Below are 25075 nucleotides of genomic sequence, written 5' to 3'. Positions count from 1 at the left end.
AGCACGGCTGGTACTTCCGTTAGTCAGGCTGGGGACCCTTTGCAGCCTAAGAAACGTAAATGCAAGTCATCTAAGGGTGACTCTATGCCCCAGGAGCCAGACACTTTTTCTAAATTTATGTCATTTTTGTGGTCCAAGCTTCAGAACAAGTGTTTTCCACCTGAACAGTCCCAATCCGCCTCTGCGTCTTCTCTTAATGGTGGTGTACCTTTGGGCACATCTTTGCCTCATCCTGCTGCAGCTTTTGCGCTACCTGATCTTGATCTGGAGGACACATATGCTGATCCTTTGTTAACAAGTACAACGCTTCTCAGGGCGGGAGATCAGGGGCTGTGTGGATCTGCAGGTTCCTCTGGGGTCTTGGATCCTGGGAATGATCCTACTGTCCTGCACAGTTTGCGGCTCTGCCTGACCTTAATTCTGAATCTTTGCAGGAATTGAACTTAGTCACTCAGCCGGCTCCATCCACTTCTTCCTCCTGGCTTTGTGGTGTGCGCTCGTAGTATGCTACCTTTCCCTGGCACCCTGGTATGAGCGTTCTGGTCTCGAAGCAGTTTCAATCTCCGGAGGATGCTCTGAAAATTTCTAGAGCAATGTCACACTTGTATCCTCCGGTACAGGAGTGTCAGCATCTTTTGGGTCAGCCCAGGATGGATTCTTTGGTGGCACAGGTGACTAAGCGTACCTCACTCCCCAGTGAGGGCGATGTAGTGTTAAAGGATATGCAGGACTGCCATGTGGATGTGGTCCTCAGGAAACTTTTTAATGCAGCTACTTTGGGTATCAAGACTGCTTTGGCGACATCTTTTGTTGCATGTACCTGTCTCTCTCAGCTGTGCATACTGGAGAGTGAGGTAGTGGATCCCCCTTCTCAACTTCTGATGGCTGGGACAGATTATATGGCGGCTGCATTGTATGACCTCATGAGAATTTTGGCAAAGGTGTCTGCATACTCCATCTCTGCTCACAGAATACTCTGGATCAAACAGTGGCCTGGTGATTCCACTTCCAAGGCTACTTTGATTATGCTGCCTTTTAAGGGGCAATTATTGTTTGGCAAAGGTCTGGACAACCTCATGGACCGTCACCCTGAGACTCTGCCGGATAGTAGACCCAGACCCTCAAGGGGTTCTGATTCTAATTTTTGTGGATCATGGCAATCCCGACCGTATGGAAGTGCCACTTTGCAGATGTTTTCACAGGGATCCCGACGTCGGTATACTGCCTATAGGTGTTTCCAGCCTTCCACCTCCTGTTCTGCCCCTTCTGCCAAAAAGACGCAATAACGCCAGGCCGAGGGATGCCCCTCTGCAGATAGGGGACTGGCTTTCAGTGTTTCTTCCTGCCTGGATGCGTATTACATCCGACCAGTGGGTCTTGGACATTATTCAGTCAGGCTACAAGCTGAATTTGCCCAGCCTCTGACAGATTGATTTGTGGACTGTCCTACAGGTTGCCCAGACAAAGTGCTCAAGGTTCAAGTCACCGTTCAGTGCTTGCTGGATTTTCAAGCTATAGAGCTGGTGCCGCCTGAAGTCTTGAGCTCAGGCAGCTACTGTATATACTTTATCATGCCAAAGAAAGGCTCTGAAGATTGGAGGCCTATTCTGAATCTTCAGCACGTGAATGCAGCTCTCAAGGTTCTACGTTTTCGTAAGGAGACTGTGCGTTCGGTCATTGCAGCAGTGGCCCCAGGAGAGTTTCTTGCCCTCTGGATTTCATGGAGGCATACATGCATATTCCCATTTTTCTGGCCCATGGCAAATTTTTGCACTTTCATGTTCTGGAACAGCATTACTAATTCTCAGCTCTGCTTTTTGGGCTGATGACAGTGCCCTGGAACTTCACCAAGGTGATGGTGGTAGTGGAGGCTTACTTGTGAAAGATGGGTCTCCAGGTTCACCCTTACTTGGACAACTGGCTGATCAGATCTCCTTTGTTGGCAGAGGGACGGTGCATGGTGGAGCAGTTGCTCCGGGTGCTGGAGGACCTGGGCTGGATTGTCAATTTCAGGAAGAGCCATCTGATGCCCACACAGTTGCTGGAATACCTGGGAGCTCTCTTTGACATATTTGCAAGCCACATCTATCTGCCAGAAGCCCACAGGCACACTGGATATGGTTCCTTGAGTGAGGGCGCACATGCATCCTCTTCAGCATGCTTTACTCTCAAGTTGGGCTCCGCACAGGGATGCATTGCAGACCTGTCTATAAGCTTGAGTGAGCATGGATTGGTGACTTCTCCTGCAGTCACTCTGCAGGGGTGTACCGCTTCACATTGCCTCCTGGATTGTAGTGATAATAGATACCAGCCTTTGGGGCTGGAGAGCCCACTGCAGTCATTGTCCTGTTCAGGGGTATTGGCACCCTGGCAGTGAAGATTGGTCGATCAACCAATTGGAGCTGAGGGCCGTTCGGCTAGCTCTGATGAAATTGCTGAAGACTCTGGAGGGACAAGCAGTCAGGGTCTTCTCCGACAATGCGATGGTAGTAGCCTACGTCAATCGGCAGGGAGGGACCAAGAACACTCCTCTGGCTCATGAAACCCGCCTTCTTTTTCTTTGGCCATCATTTCCTAGCACTGATGGCAGTGCATGTGGTGGGAGTAGACAATGTTCAAGCAGACTTCCTCAGAAGACAGACTGTATCTGGGCGAATGGTCCCTGTCCGCAGTGGTGTTCCAGCAATAATGGACCGCTGGGATTTGCCTCGCTTCGACCTCATGGCTACATCAAGATACAAGAAATTGGATATCTTCTTCAGTCGAAGATTCGAGCCTGGAAGCAAGGGGCTCAACGCTGTGGTACAGCTGTTGCAGAGGAGATTCTCCTCTGTCTTTCCTTCTTAGCCGATGATCGGCCGGGGCATTCGATGGATCGTGGCTCATCCAGGCCACGTTATTCTGGTGACTTCGGATTGGCCTCACATAGGGGTTGCAGCCTTCAGCTGAGCACCCATCCAGACCTCACACAGAGTCCAGTGTCCATGGATGATCCGGGTCACTTTGCTCTTACGGCATAGCTATTGAGCACGCAGCATTAGAGCATAAAAGATATTCTGCTCTGAATGTTGATACTCTTCTCAAGTCTAAGAAGTCATCCACTGTTTCAGTTTATGCTAAGGCGTGGAAGGCCTACCAACATTGGTGTGCCCAGGACTAGGTAGACCCATATTCAGCTCCCATCTCACTGATTCTCACCTTTCTTCAGGCTGGTTTGGATAAAGGCCTCACTGTGGCTTCTCCTTGGATCCAAGTGACCGGGCTCCCTTGTTTTAGATCCCAGGAGCATTGGTCCTCATTGGCATCCTGATGCCGCTAGATTCTTGAAGGGGACATTTTCCGTACTGGGGTCTTAACTTGGTGTTGTCTAGCCTTACCAAGCTTCTTTTAAGCCCCTTCGAGATGCTTCCTTCTTGGACTTGATACTCGAGACCGTTTTTCTGGTTGCCATTACTTTGGCACGTCATGTGTCGGAACTACAGGCTTTGTCTTGCAGAGACACTTTCCTCCATATTTTGGAGGCTGGGGTTTTCCTTTGGATGGTTCCTCCTTCTGCCGAAGGTGGTTTCAGCTTTCCGTATTAATCAGGGAGTGTGTTTACCTGCCTTTCAGCCTATTGGTTCCAGGACACAGGATCACCTACTGAAGAAACTGGGTGTGTGCAGAGTTCTTCTGCATTATCTGGAGGTCACTAACAAATTTTGTGTCTCTGACCATTTGGTTGTGCTGACTCATTCAGTTAAGTGAGGCGCTCCTGCTTCTAAGGCCACGATTTCCAGATGGATCCATAGGGCCATTTTGTCAACCTACATTCTTTCTGGGAATCGGTCCCCTATTTATGTTAAGGCACATTCTTTTAGGAGTGTGGCTTCTTCGTGGGCCAAAGCTAGATATGTCGAGATTTGCAGGGCGGCAACGTGGTCTTCTCTTCACACGTTTGCCAAGTTCTACAGAGTGGATGTTACGGCAAGACAGGACTCTGCTTTTGGGTCCTCAGTCTTAAGGGTCAGTGCAGCAAGCCTGCCCTAACTTTTTGGGGACTGCTTTTGTACATCCCATCTGTCTAGAATTTCTCACCTATTGCATTGGAAAAAGAGATTATATACTTACCCTCGTAAGCTCTTTTCCAGTAGATAGGTGAAACATTCTAGACCCCTGCACAGTCTTTACTGCACCTTCCTACTGTTTCAGTCTGTTTATGCTTCTCCAAGCTGATTCTTGGATTCCTGTCAGCCCTTGGGAGCTGGGAAGGATTTGTATATATGTTTCAGTTTTTATGTGGGAGTTTCTGAACTCATTTTGAAGTCTGTGTTGGCGATTAACTTTACTATTGAGCTGATTCTTGAGCAGAACAATTTGTTTAAACCTGTTGCTACAGGTGCCTCTATTTCACGTGTATTTGGTGGCTCTCAGTGCTTGCATACTAACTGTAGGTGGAACTAGAGAACCCAGTGAAGTACAGCAGAGGCAGAGTGAAAAATCCGAAGTGGATTCCTTCTGCAGTAGCAGGCAGCTATAGAGAAATAACCCATCTATGTCTCGCCTATCTACTGGAAAAGAGCTTACCAGGGTAAGCACATAATCTCTTTTTCTGTAAAGATATGAATAAGTAATATGTAATATATATATATATGTAAATAATATGTAAATGGAAAGGGGGCATTTGCATGGGCAGACATGAGTAACATACATAGTAACATAGTAGATGACGGCAGATAAAGACCCGAATGGTCCATCCAGTCTGCCCAACCTGATTCAATTTAAATTTTTTTTTTTTTTTTTAGCTATTTCTGGGCGAGAATCCAAAGCTTTACCCGGTACTGTGCTTGGGTTCCAACTGCCGAAATCTCTGTTAAGACTTACTCCTGCCCATCTACACCCTCCCAGCCATTGAAGCCCTCCCCAGCCCATCCTCCACCAAACGGCCATACACAGACGCAGACCGTACAAGTCTGCCCAGTAACTGGCCTAGTTCAATCTTTGAGTTCAAGCATTGAGTGATGCTACCACTTACATGTACCCCATACAGCATTCTATAAATTACAAGGGCTCTTTCTGCATTTAGGCACCTGCTGCTGTAACTGCTGGCATCTAGATTTTAGGTGCCCTGATAAGTTACGCTAGTATCCTATAATGGCATCTGAGTTCCTGGTGCCATTAAAAATAGGCTCTCACCGTGTGACATCAGGTGCCTGAAAGGAGGCCTCTACCTATAGAATTGCCTCTTAGTGCATTCACACTGTAAAAAAAAAAAATACACCAGTTAACGTGATTAAAAAAAATACTTTTCTATATGGTAACTGCAGGGAACATGCTGGGCACATTCCTAACAGTTACCACATAGCCTTTGCATTTACCGTGCATTTATGTGGTTATAGCATAGGAAGAGCAAAATTACCAGCCTTGGATTAAGACAAAACTGGAAAAAAGCAGTAAAAAGTCCAAATTGTAAACAACATTATAAAAAGCTGAAAAGAAAAAAAATAGTTTTATTCTGGCATCTTAATCAAGTAAGAAGGTGCCAAGTAAATTATTTAAGTTGCCCAGTTATATTTGACCACACAGGAACTGCTGAATATTGAGCTCATCTGCTGTTAGCAATGGACATTGTGTTCTATATAGACATGCAAATCATTTATTGATTCTTGGAGAGCTATTTGTTTTTGTTTAGATATTCAAAGACCAATGTGTTGTTGGCCAGTTGGCAGAAACAAAATTCAGTTGGAATCCCAGTGACTGAGAAATATTGTATATAAGTCAATTAATTGATATAACAGCCATTTTCACTTTCATCATTGTGCAGGACATATGTGGGTTTAATTGGGATATTTAACACCTACTGTATTGCATTTGAAGATGTCTGGCAGCCTTATTAAAATCTGCACAGTGGTACTGTCCTCTTATACTGCTTGAGCAAGAAACCAGATACTAGGGTCCCGCAGGGCTCAGTACTAGGGCCGCTGCTATTTAATGTATTCATAAATGATCTGGAAACAGGGACGAAGTGTGAGATAATAAAATTTGCGGATGACACCAAACTATTTAGTAGAGCTCGGACTAAAGAAGACTGTGAAGAACTGCAAAGGGACTTGAACAAACTAGGAGAATGGGCAACGAGATGGCAGATGAAGTTCAATGTTGAGAAATGTAAAGTATTACATGTGGGAAACAGAAACCCGAGGTACAACTATACGATGGGAGGGATGTTTTTAAATGAGACTACCCAAGAAAGGGACCTGGGGGTGATGGTGGACTTGACAATGAAGCCGACGGCACAGTGCGCAGTGGCTGCTAAGAAGGCAAATAGAATGCTAGGCATCATCAAAAAGGGTATTACAACCAGAACGAAAGAAGTTATCTTGTCATTGTATCGAGCGATGGTGCGTCCGCATCTGGAGTACTACGTCCAATATTGTTTGCCATACCTTAAGAATAGAGACAGATCCCAACAAAAATGCACAGGTTGGGGGGAAAAAAGTATACCATCCAGTCTAGGTTTTATTGGAAATAAGTAGCAAAATAAAAGCAGATGGTAACCATTCATTAGTGCATCAAATTCCTTCTGCTGTTCTTGTCATGGGACCACTGCAGAACCTAAGAATATACATACTGGGTCAGACCTAGTGGTCCATCTAGCCTAGTATCCTGCTTTCAGTAGTGGCCAATCCAAATAGTAGAAACATTCCATGCCACTGATTCAGGATATGAGGGAAGCCACTGCTTGCCCTATCTCAATAGCACACTATAGACTTTTCCTCCAGGAACTCATCCAAGCCTTTTTTAATCCTACATCCTCCGGCAACAAGTTCCTCTTATCTGTTTTAAAAGTATTACTATGTAAAATCATTGAGTGTCTCCTAGTCTTTGTACTTTCTGAAAGAGTAAAAAACTATTCACTTTTACCTGTTCTACACCACTCAGGATTTTGTAGACCTCAATCATATCCATCATCAGGTATCTCTTTTCCAAGCTGAACAGCCCTAACCTCTTTAGCCTTTCCTCTTATGAGAGGAGTTCCATCTATTTTATCATTCTAGTCACCTTATTTTGAACCTTTTCTAATTCTACTGTACCTTTTTATTAGGTACAGCAAACAGCCATACGATTCTCAAAATGAGTTCGCACCATGCAGTCATACAGAGGCATTTTAATAATACAATACAATCTTTACTTGTATGCCGCCAATCCCTCCATGAAGTTCACAGCAATAATCTTATTATTTTCCATCCATTTCCTAAAAATTCCTATCATCTTGTTTTCTTTTTTGGCCACTGCCACAACCTGGGCAGAAGATTTCAGGGAACTAGCCCTTAAAAGGCACACTGTATCAGTAGTAGCCATGCTGCTGAGAGCACACAGGTTATTGACTATTTGAGGGTCTGGTGTGTATTTAAACCCTGGCAATCAGATATTCAGGCAAGTCAGGTCCAATTGAGACCTCCATATAGAAAAACCAATTTCTTAATTCTGTTCACATGCAGGGATGGTGCTGACTTATTTCTGTGAGTGGGTCTTCACCTTGTTGGCAGCACAGCTGGACGTTGTGCATTTTCTGAAGGGTGTCAAGCAGATAAACCCTTTTTGCTGAGCAGTGGTTCCTCAACACTTGTTCCTAAGGACCATCGTTGGTCCATCATTTGAGCTCCTGAAGCATACCACCCATAAAGATTATCCTTGTAAGTTGTATTTTTGGTGGCCATTTTTTGACCAAGCATGTCTCCAGAATTGCATGCCTTTCCCTGCAGAGATCTCTGTCTTCAGAGGATCCTGTCACCTTGCATACAGTGCCTTCTTTTTTGATGAAGGGAGGTCTCTGGTTTCCACCTCCAGTCAGTCAGATGGTGTCCCAGGCTTATTCAGGAGGAACCAAAAAGGGGACATGTTAATCCGTTACTTGAGGATAACAAACCCCTTTCACAAGTGAGAATATCTTTTTGTCCTACACAGTAGCTCATGCAAAAGGAAAGTGACTTCTAAAGTTTTATCTCACAGGATCAAGGAGACTATTGAGATAACAGAAGGCTAGGAATGATAAAGAAGGGGATCATGAACAGATCGGAGAAGGTTATCATGCCGCTGTACTGGGCCATTGTGCGCCCTCACCTGGAGTACTGTGTCAAGCACAGATCGCCGTACATGAAGAAGGACATAGTACTACTCGAAAGGGTCCAGAGAAGAGTGACTAAGATGGTTAAGGGGCTGGAGGAGTTGCCGTACAGTGAAAGATTAGAGAAACTGGGCCTTTTCTCCCTCGAACAGAAGAGATTGAGAGGGGACATGATCAAAACATTCAAGTTACTGAAGGGAATAGACTTAGTAGATAAGGACAGGTTGTTCACCCTCTCCAAGGTAGGGAGAACGAGAAGGCACTCTCTAAAATTGAAAGGGGATAGATTCCATACGAATGTAAGGAAGTTCTTCTTCACCTAGAGAGTGGTAGAAAACTGGAACGCTCTTCCGGAGTCTGTCATAGAGGAAAACACCCTCCAGGGATTCAAGACTAAGTTAGACAAATTCCTGCTGACCCAGAATGTACTCAGGTAGAGCTAGTCTCAGTTAGGGCACTGGTCTTTGACCAAAGGTCCGCCGCGTGAGCAGACTGCTGGGCATGATGGACCACTGGTCTGACCCAGCAGCGGCAGTTCTTATGTTCTTAACATACCTATTAACTATAAAGAGTCTCTGCTGGCCTTGTAGGAACATGCCTCCAGGGATCAGCTAACAACATGGGCAGAAGCAAGAACTGTTGTCTTGAAAGACATATGTAGAGTGGTGATGTGATTGTTTATCAAATGTTACAGCTTGGATGGCTGGGCTTAGGAATATTTCAATTTTGGAATGGGTAGCCTTTAAGGAGGCTGTGACTTCTCCCACCCAGAATAGTGAAGCTTGCTTACATCCTACTTGTCAGGACTAGTCCAGCAGGATAAGGAAGGCGAAATTTGTCTTACCTGCTAATTTTCTTTCCTTGCTAGACCAGTTCAAGATCCCACCCCAGAAGAATAAGGCTATCAAGATATGTACACCACTGCTTTTTGTTCAGGACATCTAAATAAGTCTGGTTATGCAGACAAGAGTTTTGGGACTACAGTAGGTAATGAACCGCAAGGAATTCTAATTATGTTGTTGGATTGGCTACTTGTTTAGAGTGTTGATTGATGGTTTAAAGTTCAAGTTTTTGTTTAGCACCAGTCCTTATACTGGTGATGATATCACCTAAAGTCGGTGTTCTCTGCGCCTATCTGCTGGTTGGAGATCACAACCCACTTATCCAAACTGGTCTAGCAGGATTTATAGAAGTTAAGACCAAATTTCACCATTAAATACCTGGTAATGTCTGTTTTACTAAGTGCTATAGGAACAAGAAAAACTAGAAATATCACTTCAGAAGAAAAGATCTATGTGGCCTAAAGTTCATGTAAATCAGCTTTGAATATTTCTTCTATTTTAACACATATTGCTCATTCTGTTTGAGTGCAGCTTTTATTTGGACTCTCTCACTATTTACATTTATGCTGCAGGTGCCCTAATAGAATAACATACATTATTTGTCCTTTATATAGGATGGGATGACTTCCATATGAGGAAAGATTAAAGAGGCTAGGGGTCTTCAGCTTTGAGATGAGATGGCTGAAGTGACATGATAAAGGTCTATAAAATACAAGTACAGAATGGAGTGGAATGAGTAAATGTGAATTGCTTGTTTACTCTTTCCAAAAATGTAGTAAATGTAAAACATATTTCTTCACTCAGTGTAATTAAATTCTGGAATTTATTGTCAGAGAATGTGATAAAAGCGGTTAGCATAGTATAGTTTTAAAAAGGTTTGAATGAGTTCCTAAAAGTCCATAAGCCATTATTAAGATGGACTTGAGAAAATCCACTGTTTATACCTGAGATAAGCCGCATAAAATTTGTTTTTTTGGGATTTGTTTTTTTGGGATTTTGCCAGGAACTTATAACCTGATTTGGCCACTGTTGGAAGGAAACAGAATACTGGGCTTGATGAACCTTTGGTCTGTCCTAGTATGGCAATTCTTATGTCTAGCTTGTCAATTTAAACAAAAGGAAAAGCCAAAGTTAGTAAACTTTTCATATAATTTATTTCTGGATTATTCCTTCAATTTTTCACTTTGTTCATTTTACACATGGAAACGATTCCAAGATCACTGATTGTTTTTTTCTTCAATGTTCTATCCATGGGGAGGGAGAGAAGCTTAATGAATCAGGTCCTGTAAAAATAAGGGCTGACAAGCAAATAATAGTTAATTATTTTCTACCGTTCTGTTCTACTGTTCTAGTGTTAGTACTCAAGATATAATGCAACTTTGGGCCTCAAGAGAGAATGTTTCCTTGAATGAGAAAAATGGAATGAGAGAAGAGTTAGTTATACAGATCATAACACTACATTAACTGGTCAAGGATGGAGTGAAAGGATCTATGTGTAAATGTGGTATAAAAGGTATGGCACCCTGCAAAGAAACTACGGAAAGGAAACAAATGATTAAACTCCAAGCTGCTGAGCCCAGTTTTCTCTACCGACAGGCTGCCATAGCAACTAGCTGCAAATCAAAACCCGTTATAGTAGGCCTTAGCTTAATAATGAGGAAAAATACTGCCGAACAGACACCTGGTTACGTTTTAGACTTGGGGCGGGAAAAAACTGCTGATCCATGAAACAGAGGTGTGAATACTTGCTTTTCAGGCTAGCCAGAGGGTGATGGAAGCGGCACAAGAAGAACTTTAGTAGATGTTTTCTTTGTTTTTGTTCAATTTAAAATAGACTCTCTAAAAAAAAATAAAATAAGGTTGATATTCAGCCCACAGTAGTCGGTGTCTTTGTAAACGCTGACCACTTAGTTCTGGATATTCAATGCCAGGCCTTGGCAAGGCACCAACACTGAATATCCAGGGCTAATTCAGCTGAATATTGTCTAGAACTTGCATCACAGGAGAGGCTCCCACTCCAGAAGCACAAGGTATCCCTGCCTGAGGTCCCTCCCTCCCCCACTGATGACCATCAGAAGTCTGACCTCAAAATGGCTGTCACAATCTCTAGTTGCCATCTTGCAGTACTCTTGAGTACTGTTAGATTACTGTTAGGGGTCACAGCAGTTTTTTGTTTTCTTTAAGAACCCCCATGACTACCCTTTGATTAGGGGGAGAGGGATTGGGAGGTGCCTTAAAGTACCCTTCGGAGGTTAACCAGGCACCAGACTGATGCCTGGTTATCTCTGCAGCTAATATAGGACAACTTTTTTGCAGTCCTAATTTTTGCAACTTAACTAAGTAGTGTGAATATTGCCATTGGTTACATACTGGTTCTTCCCAGGTCCCACCCACAGACCACCCTTTCACTAGCTGGGAAGTGCAGGGGCAGTTTGTAGTAATATTCAGTGGCATTGTTTGGTTAAGTGCTGCTGAAAATCAGGGCTTAGGCAGACAACAAGTGATATAACCAGGCAAGCTGTGAGAAAATGTTATCCTGATTTTTTAAAAGGGTTCTGTGCCAGGCAAAATAGTGGAAACAATTATAAAAAATAAAACTGTGGAACTTGTAGACTAACATGATTTAATAAGACAGTGAGCGTGGGTTCAGCGAGGGAGGTCTTGCCTCACCAGCTTGCTTAACGACTTTGAAGGTGTGAATAAACATGTGGATAAAGGCAAGCCAGATGATGTAGGCAGTCCCTGGTTTAAGAATGCTTGACTTATGTCAAACTCGTACTTACGAACCAGGGTACTGCCTCTCTCTCCCTGTCAACACGCCCCTTCTTCCTCCTTTCCTGTTCAAGCATGACCCTCATCCTCCCTTATGTGTCCCAACACGCCCCTTTTAGTCTTTCCTTCCATTCTGCGTGCCAAATTTGTGCCTCCCACGGGTGTTTACCTCTTCTGGCCAGATCCCTCCTCCCATAGGACCTACAGGGTATGTATCCCTCTGATTCATGACAATTTCACTTCTCATGTTAGCTTATCCATTCTTTTTATTATACAACTGCCCAGATAAGCATCAGTCTTTGACGTGATTGGACCTTGAAAACTAACGGCAACAGTGTTCTCCCCAGAAATTTTTTCCAGCCATGAAAACTATTTGCTGCATTTAGTGTGCCGCAAAAAACATTTGCTCCGTTTAATGTGCCGGAGTTTTAAAAGTTTGAGAGACGCTGCTCTATACCATTTGAAAGAGGGCAAATATCTAATTATTCACTTCTAGAATTGGATACTTCTTAAATTTAATAAAAAATTATGGAACAAGTGTCAAAGCTTAAGAAAGGCTGCCATATTGAGCATTGGAAAATAACTAATAATAATTAACTAATACAAATAGTACACATTTAGGGCTCCTTTTACTAAGCTGCGCTAGCGGTTTTACCACACGCTTAGCTCGCGCAGAATTGCCGCACGTGCTAGACACTAATGCCAGCATTGAGCTGGCGTTAGTTCTAGCCGTGTAGCGCGGCAATTCTGCACGTGCTAAAAACGCTATTGCAGCTTAGTAAAAGGAGCCCTTAATTTTCCCCACCACCAAATTTCCCCGTCCCGCCCCACCTGGCTACTTTTTCATGCCACCCGGCTGGAAAAAATTTCTGGGGAGAACACTGCTGTCAGTTACATAACATCAGTACTACCCATGATCATCCCTTGTGAATGCTACCCTTATAATTATATGTTGAGTCATTTTAATGTAGAATAGTGGTTGGTTACGCTGTCAGTTATGCATGGAAATATATACGCTTAATGTGTGTAAATGCTAGTATTGTATAAATGTAGGCACTCATAGATGCTTAAATTTTAGATGAGCTGTTGCATAACCTAGTTTGGACTCCACATTGCAGTGTCCCCAGTATGCAGAATAGCCCTTAGTGGGCTGCAGGATTGTGATGGTTTTGCTGAGCATGCTGGAAGCCAACTATATATCTATACTTAATTTAGGAGATCTTTTACTAAAGATTAGTGCAAGATATCCGCCGCAAGACCCAATTTATTCCTATGGACCCTGCTGTAGATAACTTGTGCTAACACAGATTATGAAATAAGTTATACTCAAAATCAATACAGATTACAGTGAAGTTCTATGCTATTGATTTCCATTTCCCAAAATAACTGAATGATAAGCAGATGTTTATTCTTTTTAATTCATTTTTATTCACAGACTGAGAATTATGAACAGCAAATACACGAGCAGCAGAAAAAGATAGCACATCAGAATAGCCTCATTATTCAGCTGAAGTCCCAGTTGCGTCTTCCCATCTCTGGTAAGAGTAAGATCAGTTTGTTTTTTCTTTATTTTGTTTAACCTTTCTTCTTCCCTACATGGTAGTAAATTAACCCTAGAAATATTAACGGATTTTGGAATCAAATGTTCACTCCATGAGAGAGCCTCTTAACATTCTGAATTCATTAATTCTGTATTCTACAGGTAATGCACATGGTATGGCTCATGTCTCCAAGATAGAAGACTCTGAAAGCAGAAGACATGAAATACCTCTGAATTTAACTTATGAACAACCTCAGGAACAAGTGAAATTACTAATACAAAGAGAAAAAAATTTAAAGGTATAGTGGTTGCTTTAGAAAGTGACAAATGTGTTCTGCTTATTTGCAATATAAAATTTAATCTCTCCAAATTGATACAGTGGCAGTCTGTTAGAGATAAAAATACAGATCTGTATGCCGTAACTCTCTGAGGTCTCCACTAATTAACTTATTTTTAAAAGTTCAGGGTTTGTTCAGCTATTAATATTGCCATGTCTAAGTCAGGAACAAAGTAATTTAAGATTTCTGTGAATTAAGCAAACTTTTATCAGAAGTGTTAATTTGAAAATTATCTTCATCAGATTAGTGACAGATGCTAATTATCTTGAGAAAATCCAATTTGAGACTTAAAATGTTTTCCAGCCATTTTTAGTGTGTTTTCTGACCATTCCTGCGAGTTACCAATGTACTGTTTGATAAATGATTCCTCTATTCTAGAACGAACATCTCATCTAGGGCTAATATTATTGCAGCTTGAAAATTCCTTCATTTTCAGGAAACAAGGTTAAATTTATATAGAGTACAGTCTTGTTAAGGTCTGTTTTCTGCCTTTTTAAAAGCTGCGTTGTTCAACACTTAGCTGCCCTGAATCCTTCACCAAAATCCTTTATCTCCATTGTACACCAGAGCTGTACCAGAGGGAATACTACTGTGTAGCTAGTAATGTGTTAATGTACAAACATACAGCAGCTTGTGATAAAATAAAATGCAAAGGCCTCCATTTTTTAATTTTTAGCTATCCAGGACAAGCATCAAACAGTTCTTCAGACAGTGAGTGAGTACATTTGCATCAAACAGTTATAATGCAGTGCTAGAAACAGTTTGCACTTCACAAGTGCCCAGAAGGGCATAATAGCTTTTAGGTTAACTTGGGGGAATGGGGAAAGAAAAAGTTAGCAATAAAACTGGGTCTCAAATAGCTTTACCTCCTTATTGCCAATACTTTGAATTCATGTAGTTCTGAAAACCAACTCAGTAAATTATCTGGTATCATTTGCACCTGGCCGGTTGTCATTGTTCTAAAAATATTAAGCAGTAGCTGTATTTTATAGGAACAGCTGGAAAATGAGAGATTCAAACTGAAGTGCCTGGAAGAGGAAATCAATCTGATGGATACAAAATTTGCATCATTTATCAACAATAAAGATGAAGAAATACAGCTGCTACGGACCAGGCTTGCAGAAGTAAATGAGAAATCCATAATGAAGGAGGAACAGAACAGAAAGGTAAGCAGCCCTGGAAAAGGTAACACACTGGTCATGGAAGGATAATCCTGATCTTCTTTTCAGGTGAATTATGTAATAGATCTGGCAAATAAAGATGACAGGGCCTATCACCCAGTGGGGTGATTTAAGACTTCAGCTTACTCGCAAGCATCTAGTACAGCGATTTCCAAACCTGTCCTGGGGGAACCTCAGCTAGTCAGGTTTTCAAAGTATCTACACTGAATGTTTGAGATGATTTCCATATACTGGCTCCTTGGTATGCAAATCTATCTAGTGCATATTCATTGTGGATATCCTGAAAACCTGACTGACTGGGGGTTCCTCCAGGACAAGTTTGGGAATCACGTATCTAAAATTAAATATCTGGCTGTCTTCTGAACAAGCAGGGATATAGGGGCCTGGATACAGAGTGCTTTTCAAATTGCCCAACATTTTAGTACTGATCACTCACAATAAATACTATTTTGTGATTTGCATATGTACATGAACTTTGGTAATAAATCAGCTTTAAAATAGTTTGACACCTATGAAACCCAAAGTTGCAAGAGATAAAAGCTGATTTTTGAACTTTGCATGCATTTGGATCTCAAATTTTTGAGCTATAAATATGTAGTTGCTGAATTTTAAGAGATAAAAAAAACAACCAATAAGGCAGAGCTAGTCAACAAGGTTCAAAGAGTGGTAACTCAATGACAGAAATCCTCTGTAAGCACAACGCAAATATAGCGTGATGATTCTAAAGTAATAATAATAAATGTGAACGTGATAGGGTGCCCTCAGTGTGAAGGAACAGCGAGGGGAGAAGTACTCCAGCGCTTCACATTAACAGATAGAGGCAAATATGCCCCCGCCTACACCATCATCGGGCACCCCAACGTGTGCTTTAAATAAAAAATAAACTGTGTGTCAAACTTCAAAATAACAATTGAACACAGGAGAAATCAATCAGAGAGACCACTCTGAGAACCCCCCCCCCCCCAGCCAACTCCCAAAAGCAAAAATCAAACAAGGCAGTGGACTTAGCTTAGAGGTCTTATTCAGATCAACCAGAAAGCGCAGGGGCCAAGCGATGAGGCACCAATGGATACCAGGTCCAACCAAGCCTGGTTTCGGGAACACAACGTCCCTTCCTCAGGAACCCATAAATGAAGGAATCACTGACGCGCTGGAGTACTTCTCCCCTCGCTGTTCCTTCACACTGAGGGCACCCTATCACGTTCACATTTATTATTATTACTTTAGAATCATCACGCTATATTTGCGTTGTGCTTACAGAGGATTTCTGTCATTGAGTTACCACTTTTTGAACCCTGTTGACTAGCTCTGCCTTATTGTTGGATTCTTTCTAAGGTTTTGTGGCAGTTTTTTGGAGCCTTTTTTCCTTGTCAAATTTTAAGAGATAGCATACAGTTTAATTAAATCATTGGTATGTGTTCCTTTTATAGCTTAAAATACTTTGTATAATGAACAGGTACCATACCACTATATCCCACAAGGTGGCAGTCAAATGTAATAGCTTGTATTGAAATTATAATGCAACAATTTATTGGCCTCAGCGTTCCTTACCATTAGGAATGTAAAGATGTTGTTAGTGGGTGTATTTCTAATGAATTAATTTATACACCTTCCAGTTAATCTGTGGCTTTTGAGAGTCAAAATGGCGAGATGTGCATTATTCTTCCAGTGACTGCTTACCACAGGGTTTCAGATATCAGTATCAATAAAGCTGCTTTTTGAATCATAGTTTCTCTTCTAGGTGATTGATACAAAGGTCTCAGTTTGCAGTTATTTTAGATGATGTATTAGACTATTTGTTGTTTTTCTAGTTCAGTATATCCTTGCAGAGTGGCATTCTGTTTTGCTGAACTTATGGTATTGTAAAGACTGTTATGTACAGGGGTGATTTCTACAAGAAAGGGTGCCAGGTCAGGTGGTTCTGGAGGGGAGAGGGGTAACACTTTGTATCAACAATATTACAGTACTCCCTTGAAATTTGCAGGGGTTCCGTTCCAGGAACAGCCGTGAATTTCAAAAAAACACGAATGCGGTTTAGGAGCAGAGCAGAGGCATGAGAGGGCAGAGGGATGTTGGTGGTTGCTGTCTGGCGTGTCAGAGCAGCTCCTGATTGGTGTAGCCTGACTTTAGTACCAGGAAGAGGCGGTCAGAAAATACCGCGAAAGGCTGAGTCCGTGAACTGCGAATTTATGGAGGCATACTGTACTTACCCACCATTAGTGCCATCACTGACTGCCTCCTATCTTCAAGTGGAAGCATGGTCTCCTCTATTTCTCTGAAGTAACTGCAGCTGCCACCAGCCTATTCCTGTCTTTATGACAGAAACACCTCTGGGCTCCTCTCTCTTTCTCTCTCTCTCTGCACGACTAGTGTGCTAAATTTCTGCAGCCACCCCATTCCCACACTGTTGAGGACAGCAAGTATTTGGTCTGAGAGGTTTCAGGATTACAAAAAGCTTCCAGGATGGAAACTCAGCTTGACAGGCACTTGATATCAGCACTGGGCATATTATGATTCTTATATAGCACATACTAGATATATAAAGCATTGTATAAGGACCCATAATGGACAGTCCTACTCCCTATATTATGGAGCTTACAGTTAGTTCACCAGGGAATTTGATGGCATTTACATATCCAGTTGAGACATACTTTTAATTTCATTTCAAGAATTCACTGTTAGCTACCTTATCAAATATTTCACGATTTTCAATTACGATAGAGACTCCTGATACAGGCTGAGAGTCCCCTTTTACAAAACCATGGTACCGATTCCCATGTGGCAAATGTGACGCAGCCCATTCAATTCTTATGAGCTACATCGCATTTGCCACACTGGGACTCACTTCTGCAGCTTTGTAGGAGGGACTCTATTGGCTGGATTCTATAAACAGCACCGTCGGCAGTCGCTGCCTAAGAAATGGCTGCCAATCGCCTGTCAATCGCACAATGGCACTGTTTATAGAACCGCAGCTTCGTGAAAGGTAGGCGCTGGAAATGTAGGCCAGGGTTTTCAAGGCCTACATTTCTGGCACCTATCTTTCATATAAATTACAGCTATGGAGGCACTTTACGATGCCTAATGCCACGTATGGCATTAGCCACGCCTACATTGTTAGGTGTCGTAAAGTGCCTCTAGCCGTGATGCAGTGCCATTTTTTTAGATGCGAATAGACGGCTAGAATTTTTTTTTAAACCGCATTTTAATCATTTTTAAATGGCGTTTTGCACTTAAGTTAGGTGCCTAACTTAAGTTACCATTTCTAGACTATGGGTATTGCTACTAAGCTGCCTTATTTAGTAAATAAGTTCAATGTAAGAAACAGAGAAATGGGCTCTCAACTGGGATTTCAGATTGATGAATCTGTTGTATGAGCAGAAAGAATTTAGGCTCAAGAATTTAAAATACATAGGAGGAGAGTGTGGCATAGTGGTTAGAGCTACAGTCTCGGCACCCAGAGACCTCACACTGCTTTGAGTGTGGTTGTATAACTACAAAAAGGCAGTTATACAGATCCTAATCTCTTTCCCCTTAAAGTTATAATAGTGAGGCCACCACTAGCATGAACTAAGGCAGGTGCATCTGATTTTAGGTTTTAACTGATAAAACATTTTAAAAAACCTGTATTACTACAAGAAAAAATACTATATACAAAAAAAATAGGTGTTTCAGATTAACATTGGAAAAAAACCCTTAATGACATAAATGTACATGTCCAGTTTCACCATTAATAGTACCTGTGGTACGAAATCACAAATAAACTGATTTACTATTATCATTTGTTGGTTTTTTGTTTTTTTTGTATCTACAGAGAACCCCTAGTTAGCTGGAAACACCTAAATGCACAATGTATTAATATTTTAAGAATGGAAGTTTGTGTTATCTACAGTTAGATTTGGTGCTGATTGTCCAGTAAGGCAGTGGTAAAATGTAAAGAAGGCTGAAAAGGTGGGCTTATAGATAAGTTGGTTGAAACACACTGCATGCTCTTTTTCATTCAGGGAAGAAGTAAAAAACAGCCAGCAGTTTCTTACACTTCTACCAGTCAAGAATATGAAAGGTAAAAGGTGATGTATATGCCATTCTTTAAATGTCGTTATAGTTTTCTTCTTTTAAAACACCATGACATTGCTGCTGTTCCCTTGTTGCTGCCATGTTAAAACATGTCCTTGTGACAGGATGTACTGATGTTTCGGTGGTACTTTAAAAATCTCCTGTGCTATGTTTAGATCACAGTCCTCAGGGGAGGGGGATGTGAAGTCTTTCGATCATAAGGCAACAGCAAAATCTGCATGTGGGATTTAGGGTATGTGCAGAGTGTGTTGTGAAAGAAGATGTCGATTGCAGCTTCCTGAGGCCTGTCACTGCAATGGCTGGGTTATAGAGCAAGGACTGCTGGGTATTGTGAATTGTGTCCCAGAATGCCTCACTTCAGACCTCTCTCCCAATTAGGTATGCAGTGAGTAGGATCAAGGCAAGCTCTGTATGGGCAACTGTAGAGGATTGCCAACAAGACAAACAGTCCTGGCTACCTGTTGTATGTTAGAAATAAGAGGTCTGTGCTCCTGAAATAGGCCAGAAGCCAAAGACAGGCTATAGCGAAAGTGATCATATGACAACTTCTGCTGCATGAAGAGAGAAGGCATGGGTTATTCATTTATTTATTTTCTTTATAATTGGGATTTAGCTCACACCTTTTTCAGTAGTAGCTCAAGGAGAGCTACATTCAGATTCAGCGCTATGGAAATGAAAACTAGTAGTAGTTCAGTAGATCTTGGTCTTCAGCACTAGGCTGCTTAAGAATTGCACAAGCAAATGACATATCAAAAGGGTTCATGGAATATGAAAGTTAAAAGTAGGCATGACTCAGCAGGATACTCTCTTCTTGTACAGGAACATTAAAACTTGGCAGATCAGCATAATTTGGCGACAATTTGTTGTTTTTTTTCTTAAAAAAAAGGAAGTTTAATGTGGAATCAACATGATTTCCTCATCTTGTAATGAAGAAAACCCAAAATATTGATGAATGTATTTTGTGCACATGTGTTCATTGTAAAATGTAGGTTGACTTGCTTTAGAGAAGGAATGTTCTTTCCTCTGTCCTTTTTGCCTCATTTGCAGTTTAAAAGGTTGATAGAGGTATTCAATTAATATATTTAAATTTGGAGGGAAACAGTTATAAGCTTTGCTGACCACCAACTAAATATATATATATATATATATATATATATATATATATATATATATATATATATATATATATATATATATAAACATGTTAAGTACCTTGTAAACACACCTGAACTTTTTTCTTTAACTCTTTATTTGGCATTGTTGCTGAGAAGCTACATTTAGTTTCTAAGGCTCTTATGGGAGATCTGCATCTCCAAATGCCTGTTACTTGGCACTGTTGGTCACATTTCAACATCAAGTTACGTAAAGCAGCCGGTTTCACCATCTGCCAATTAAAGGGTTAAAAGAAAACAATACTAGGTAAGCATTATAGATGGGAAAGTGAAAAATTTAAAAGTTTATAAAAGTTGTATGGTTGTAGTTACTTTATTAAAACTTAGCAATAGTGCCTGTTGATGAGGCTCCATCCATCTGTCTGACCATCTGTATACAAAGGCACAGACACACAGGCATCCCATAGCCTGTCCTCCTGAACAGACATGCATGAATTTGTACATTGAGGAAGGAGAAATGCACCATTTTGTCACACTTTTATAAGTGTGCACTTTTCAAGATGTATCCATTACAACTTTTTCTCCAGCTTCTTTTAGTTCCCCTGAGCTCCAGTCATAGAAGGACACAAATGATCTCTCATATTCTGATTCTGCCTGTGTTTGCATTTTCATTAATGGCAAAGCACAGGTCATTTAGATCTCAATTGTAGTTGTGCTTCTCTTTCTAAACAGTATGACACGAGTGTTGCTTAGAGATCCAAATTTCTTTTGATAGCTGCGACTGTTGGGTTTGCATCCTTCTTGTATCTGATATACATTGCTAGATGAGCATCTACAAGCTTTCTCCCACTTCAGGTCTATCTGATCGCCATATTTTTCACAACCCACCTAATCATGCAAAGCTGACTTAACATGAATACAAATTTGTCTTTTCCTTAGGTAACTGGTCTGCCAAATATCTCAGGCCCTATTTGCTTGGGTTATAGTTTTCCTTCTCCTAACCTAGTAGGCGTTTCTTCTGCATGAGGAATACACATGTTCCTCCCAGAGGTATATGTTGGCATGGGAGCCAAGAAAGCTCTTATTTCAAATTGTCACTGCATTGTGTGAAAATGTAGGCACTTTCTCCTTTTTTAGTTAAAATTGTCATACTTTGGAAATTTAAATAAAAATCAGGACTTGTTAGCTCCATTAATCATTTTTATTGTTTAAAAAAATCTTAGAAAAAAGATTACATTTATGAAATTTCTGCAAATTGCAGGTATATGAGTGCGCTCTTAATTTATTTGTTTTAGTATTGTCAGTAAAAGCTAAACTATAAAATCATATTTTTTTTCCCAAACGTTGATTATTCCAGGGAGTCCCTGGAGAAGATTGTCCAAGATGTTAAAGATGAATTCCTTCATATATTCAAGTTGACCAGAGAGCAGAAGGCCCACCTGAACAGGCTCACCAATAGAGAAATTACAAAGGGTAATGCTTTCTTCAGCTTGTACTCTCATCTGAACAACTTATACACAAAACTCCCCCACCAAATCTACTGCTTACAGTGTATATAAAACTGCTTATGTTTTGCATGTTTTCAATCAGGCTATCAATCTGTTAGTTCCATCAAAATGAAGCACTGCTGTTAGAGTTAATGTGTACAAATATGAGAGAATGAATGAACAGGTCAGCAGCTCATGTTGGCACAGTGATTTCCATTTTGTTGTATTTCTTTTTCTGGCAGTCCAGTTGGTATTCTGAGAACAGAGAGAGCTGCATAGGGAAAAAAAAGTGGATATAGCAGCATGAAGGCAATTTCCACTAGAACCATAAACAGTTTGTAAGTTCTTGCATGAACTGCTATGAGATTGTAATATTTTGAGGTTTTTCTTTGTTTTTTTTTTTCTTTTTCAGCAGAAATACAGTTCTCCATGCCTATCCAGTGTACTGATAACACAGATGAACAAACAGAAGGGCTGTTCAAAACCCAAGTTATAAAGAATGCCTGCATTACTTCAATCACTCCTAGAGGCCCTGGCCATGATGAGGAATACGACTGCTCTGTTGAATCCCTCTCCAAATTCAGTGTCAAGTTTCCACCCACAGATATTGACTCAGTTTTTTTACAAAGCTCTCCAGAAAAACCTGAAGCATCTGTTCCTGCTAGAACTGAAAATGTACTTCAAGAGAGATGCGATGTGGAGCTTGATGACCGCATCGGTAGACCTGGCTCGTGCTCAGGTGATGTGAACTGTGCCCTTGCAGTTCAAAACCCAACACACACTGACAAGACTAAGCCTTCCGACCAAGTAAAAACATTTATGCAGAGCACTCAGGACCAAGATCCCTTTTTGGAAACAGGAGATCAAGGTGAAAAATGTATACTTGCATTCACAGTTCAAAGTGCCTCAGATGAAAGTAATATTTCATTAGAGACTTCAGGGAGACCTGTAAGAGGACCTCAACAGGTATAGTAACCCTTTCACTTGGGACAAATACAGTCTCATATTGGTGGGGGGAGAGGGGTTGTCAAATCTGTAGCTGTGTCTGCAAGATGTCAGGTGCAGGATCTTGAAAATAAGGTTTTTCACTGCTTGATGATCTTCTATCTAAAATGAAGAATTTGAAGTGAAACCTAAGATTATGTAGAGGACACCAAATGGCTCAAACTTTACAGTGAAACCAACATTGTAAATGAACTTGCACAAAACTAATTTAAATATAGAAATGTTATTGAAGCATTATAGATATTTGTAGCGGTGTGAATTGGAAAATATTTCATTTCATTTTTCTCATCCTTTCCATGTTTTTTTTCTGGATTTTTTTTATATTTTAAGAAATGCTTCTTTTTAGCTGTTCTTTTTTAGCACATACTAGTGCACATTAAAAATAGCGTTCACTTAATTGAAACAAATCGGGAAGTTTATCTACCATTCTGATTCAAACATAGAATGAAAAAAGAGGTCATTGGCATCCCCTGTATAATGCTAATGGTGTCTTATATACTGCTGTATCTCCTACTGGATTCAAATCTCAAATGATGGCACATCTTTTACAGCACATACTATATAAATGTATTTAGAGTAACACTGTCAGTGACTTTCACCTTAGTCTGTTTCCTCTAACACACAGGCAATTTTTATATGAGCTTTTCTTTTTTGTTAACTAAATTATTGAGAACTACAAGTACTTTAAAAATTAATTTGAATCCTTCTCTTTATAAACTGAGTAACACCCATAAAAGCTAAGGAATACTTACAAGTAGGTTTATTGCCTTTAATTGGCTATGCAATTACCATTTTGCAAAGCCCTATTTTGAATGAGTATTGCTCTAGTAGGCATCCAGTATCCTGTTTTCTAGGATACTGGATGTCAAGGAAGTTTTCATTGGTTTACAGCCTGTGTACTTTTCTTTGTTCCCTGGTCAGAAGGGATCATAGCCCAAACCTCTCTTGCCATGTGCATTTTGTTTCTATCAAAGAGAGAGACTGTGCACAAAAAATGAAAAATAAAATGTTAATCTTGAAAATGAATCCTCTGGAAAGAATGTTAAGTCTTGCAGCATATATGACAAAAAGAAATATAGACTCACACTGCCTGTAAAATTGGTACACAATATACCATGATACTTTTTTTTTTTGGTGGGGGGGACGTTCTCCCTTCCCCTCCCCCTTGTTAAGGCCCAAAGCCTGATGGAAGCATTTGGAATGTATTTTGGGCTAAAACAGTACAAAATGTGTGCACCATGCCCTTCTCATATTGATGGGCACAATCATTCCAGACATTTATTTCTTTACTTTCTGCCAAAAAAGGAATTTGACTTGTACATTTCCTTTTTTAAAAGAAACATCCATTCTGAGTTGTTTGGAATTTAGCTGCATTAACTCATTTTAACCATCTTCAGTGCTTAAGAACATGCAAAGGTTTTCGTACCTGTCAAATCATGATTTTTTAAAAATCTGTTCTAGATTTTTTTCACCCGCTTTTTAAATAGATTGTACTTTATTTCAAATCACATTCTCACAGTTGTGGTTGCAACTGATTTAGTGAAACAAATTAAACAATTTCATATACTACTACTAAGGTTCCTGTGGAGCTGTGAAGCACATTCGTTCGAAGACTTGTTACTTTTTCCCTTTTTCTCCATTATCTCTCCTGCTTGTTCTTTTCCTAGCTAGTGTGTGCTTTCACTTCTCAATAGATGGCACCCTGCATTGTGCATTTGTTTTCTGTACCAATGAGAGCAAAACAGCTGGTATGTGATTACAGGTTGCAGGGGAAGTATACAGCTTTAAAAAAATGCAAGAGAAATGGTGTTGAGCTGTCAAAAGGCACAGGGCAGAGAAGGTTGGATTACTTTGTCTTTGCAGCTCCATTACGAGATGGACACGGATATTCGCTTGGTCACATTTTAAATTTTTTTTCAGAGAAGTATATATTTTCTAAAAAAAATTTAAATAGCTGTATTAGAAGATGAGTTATTTTTAAAAATGGGTTCATGAGTGAATTACAGCAAATGAGCCAATAGATAGAACACAGTAAATGATTTGAAAATATATTTTAATGGCTACCAAAGTTGATATTTCTGATGCATGTTTTTTAAAGAAAAGCAGGATTTTATTGACTTGATTCTCAGGTTAAACATTTGAACCACAATGATTTTGAAAAGTCCACCATAAAAGCTTTTAACCTCTCAGATTCACATAGATCTAATGAGAAAATATTGTAAGGTACTTTAGGTTTACCAAAACAAACATTATTGGTAATCATTACTTTTTGCTTTAAAAGGGCAAATACTGTTATAGAAAGGACTCTACAGTGTTCGCTTTTCATATAATTTTTGCAGATCTGTAGATCCAGTTAATACCAGCCTGTCTGCAGGACTGAATGTGACCGATGATGCTGGTAATTGCCACATCTGTATTAAGTGTAGCTAAACTTCCAATAGAATCGTGTAAACATGCTTTAGGTATGCATGTTTAGATAGCTGAATTTTCATTCATCTGAATCTTTCAGAGCTCTTAACTGCAAACTAAACATGGTAGGGTGAGGTGCTAAGAAAGTGTTCCAGTTAGGAAAGTTTGGTTATAAGCTGTACATAGAGCATTGTATTCATCACATTAA

General features: G+C 40.6%; 1 protein-coding gene across 4 annotated transcripts in view; it reads left to right on the top strand.

Annotated features, from left to right (window-relative positions):
• Positions 1–25075, top strand: part of TANK (TRAF family member associated NFKB activator) — a 74451-nt gene that overhangs the window by 36379 nt on the left and 12997 nt on the right. For 3 of the 4 annotated variants that reach the window (XM_033946483.1, XM_033946484.1, XM_033946485.1), the window contains exons 3-8: positions 13157–13259; positions 13424–13560; positions 14592–14765; positions 18782–18840; positions 21324–21439; positions 21866–22419. In XM_033946483.1, the coding sequence (XP_033802374.1) occupies positions 13157–13259; positions 13424–13560; positions 14592–14765; positions 18782–18840; positions 21324–21439; positions 21866–22419 (1143 nt within the window). The remainder of the gene's footprint in view (positions 1–13156; positions 13260–13423; positions 13561–14591; positions 14766–18781; positions 18841–21323; positions 21440–21865; positions 22420–25075) is intronic. The other variant, XM_033946487.1, reaches the window with a different exon arrangement.

Source organism: Geotrypetes seraphini, chromosome 5 (assembly GCF_902459505.1).
Source record: "Geotrypetes seraphini chromosome 5, aGeoSer1.1, whole genome shotgun sequence".
Lineage (NCBI taxonomy): Eukaryota > Metazoa > Chordata > Amphibia > Gymnophiona > Dermophiidae > Geotrypetes > Geotrypetes seraphini.
The sequence above is the reverse complement of the archived record's forward strand: the minus strand, read 5'-3'. Positions and strand labels throughout refer to the sequence as shown.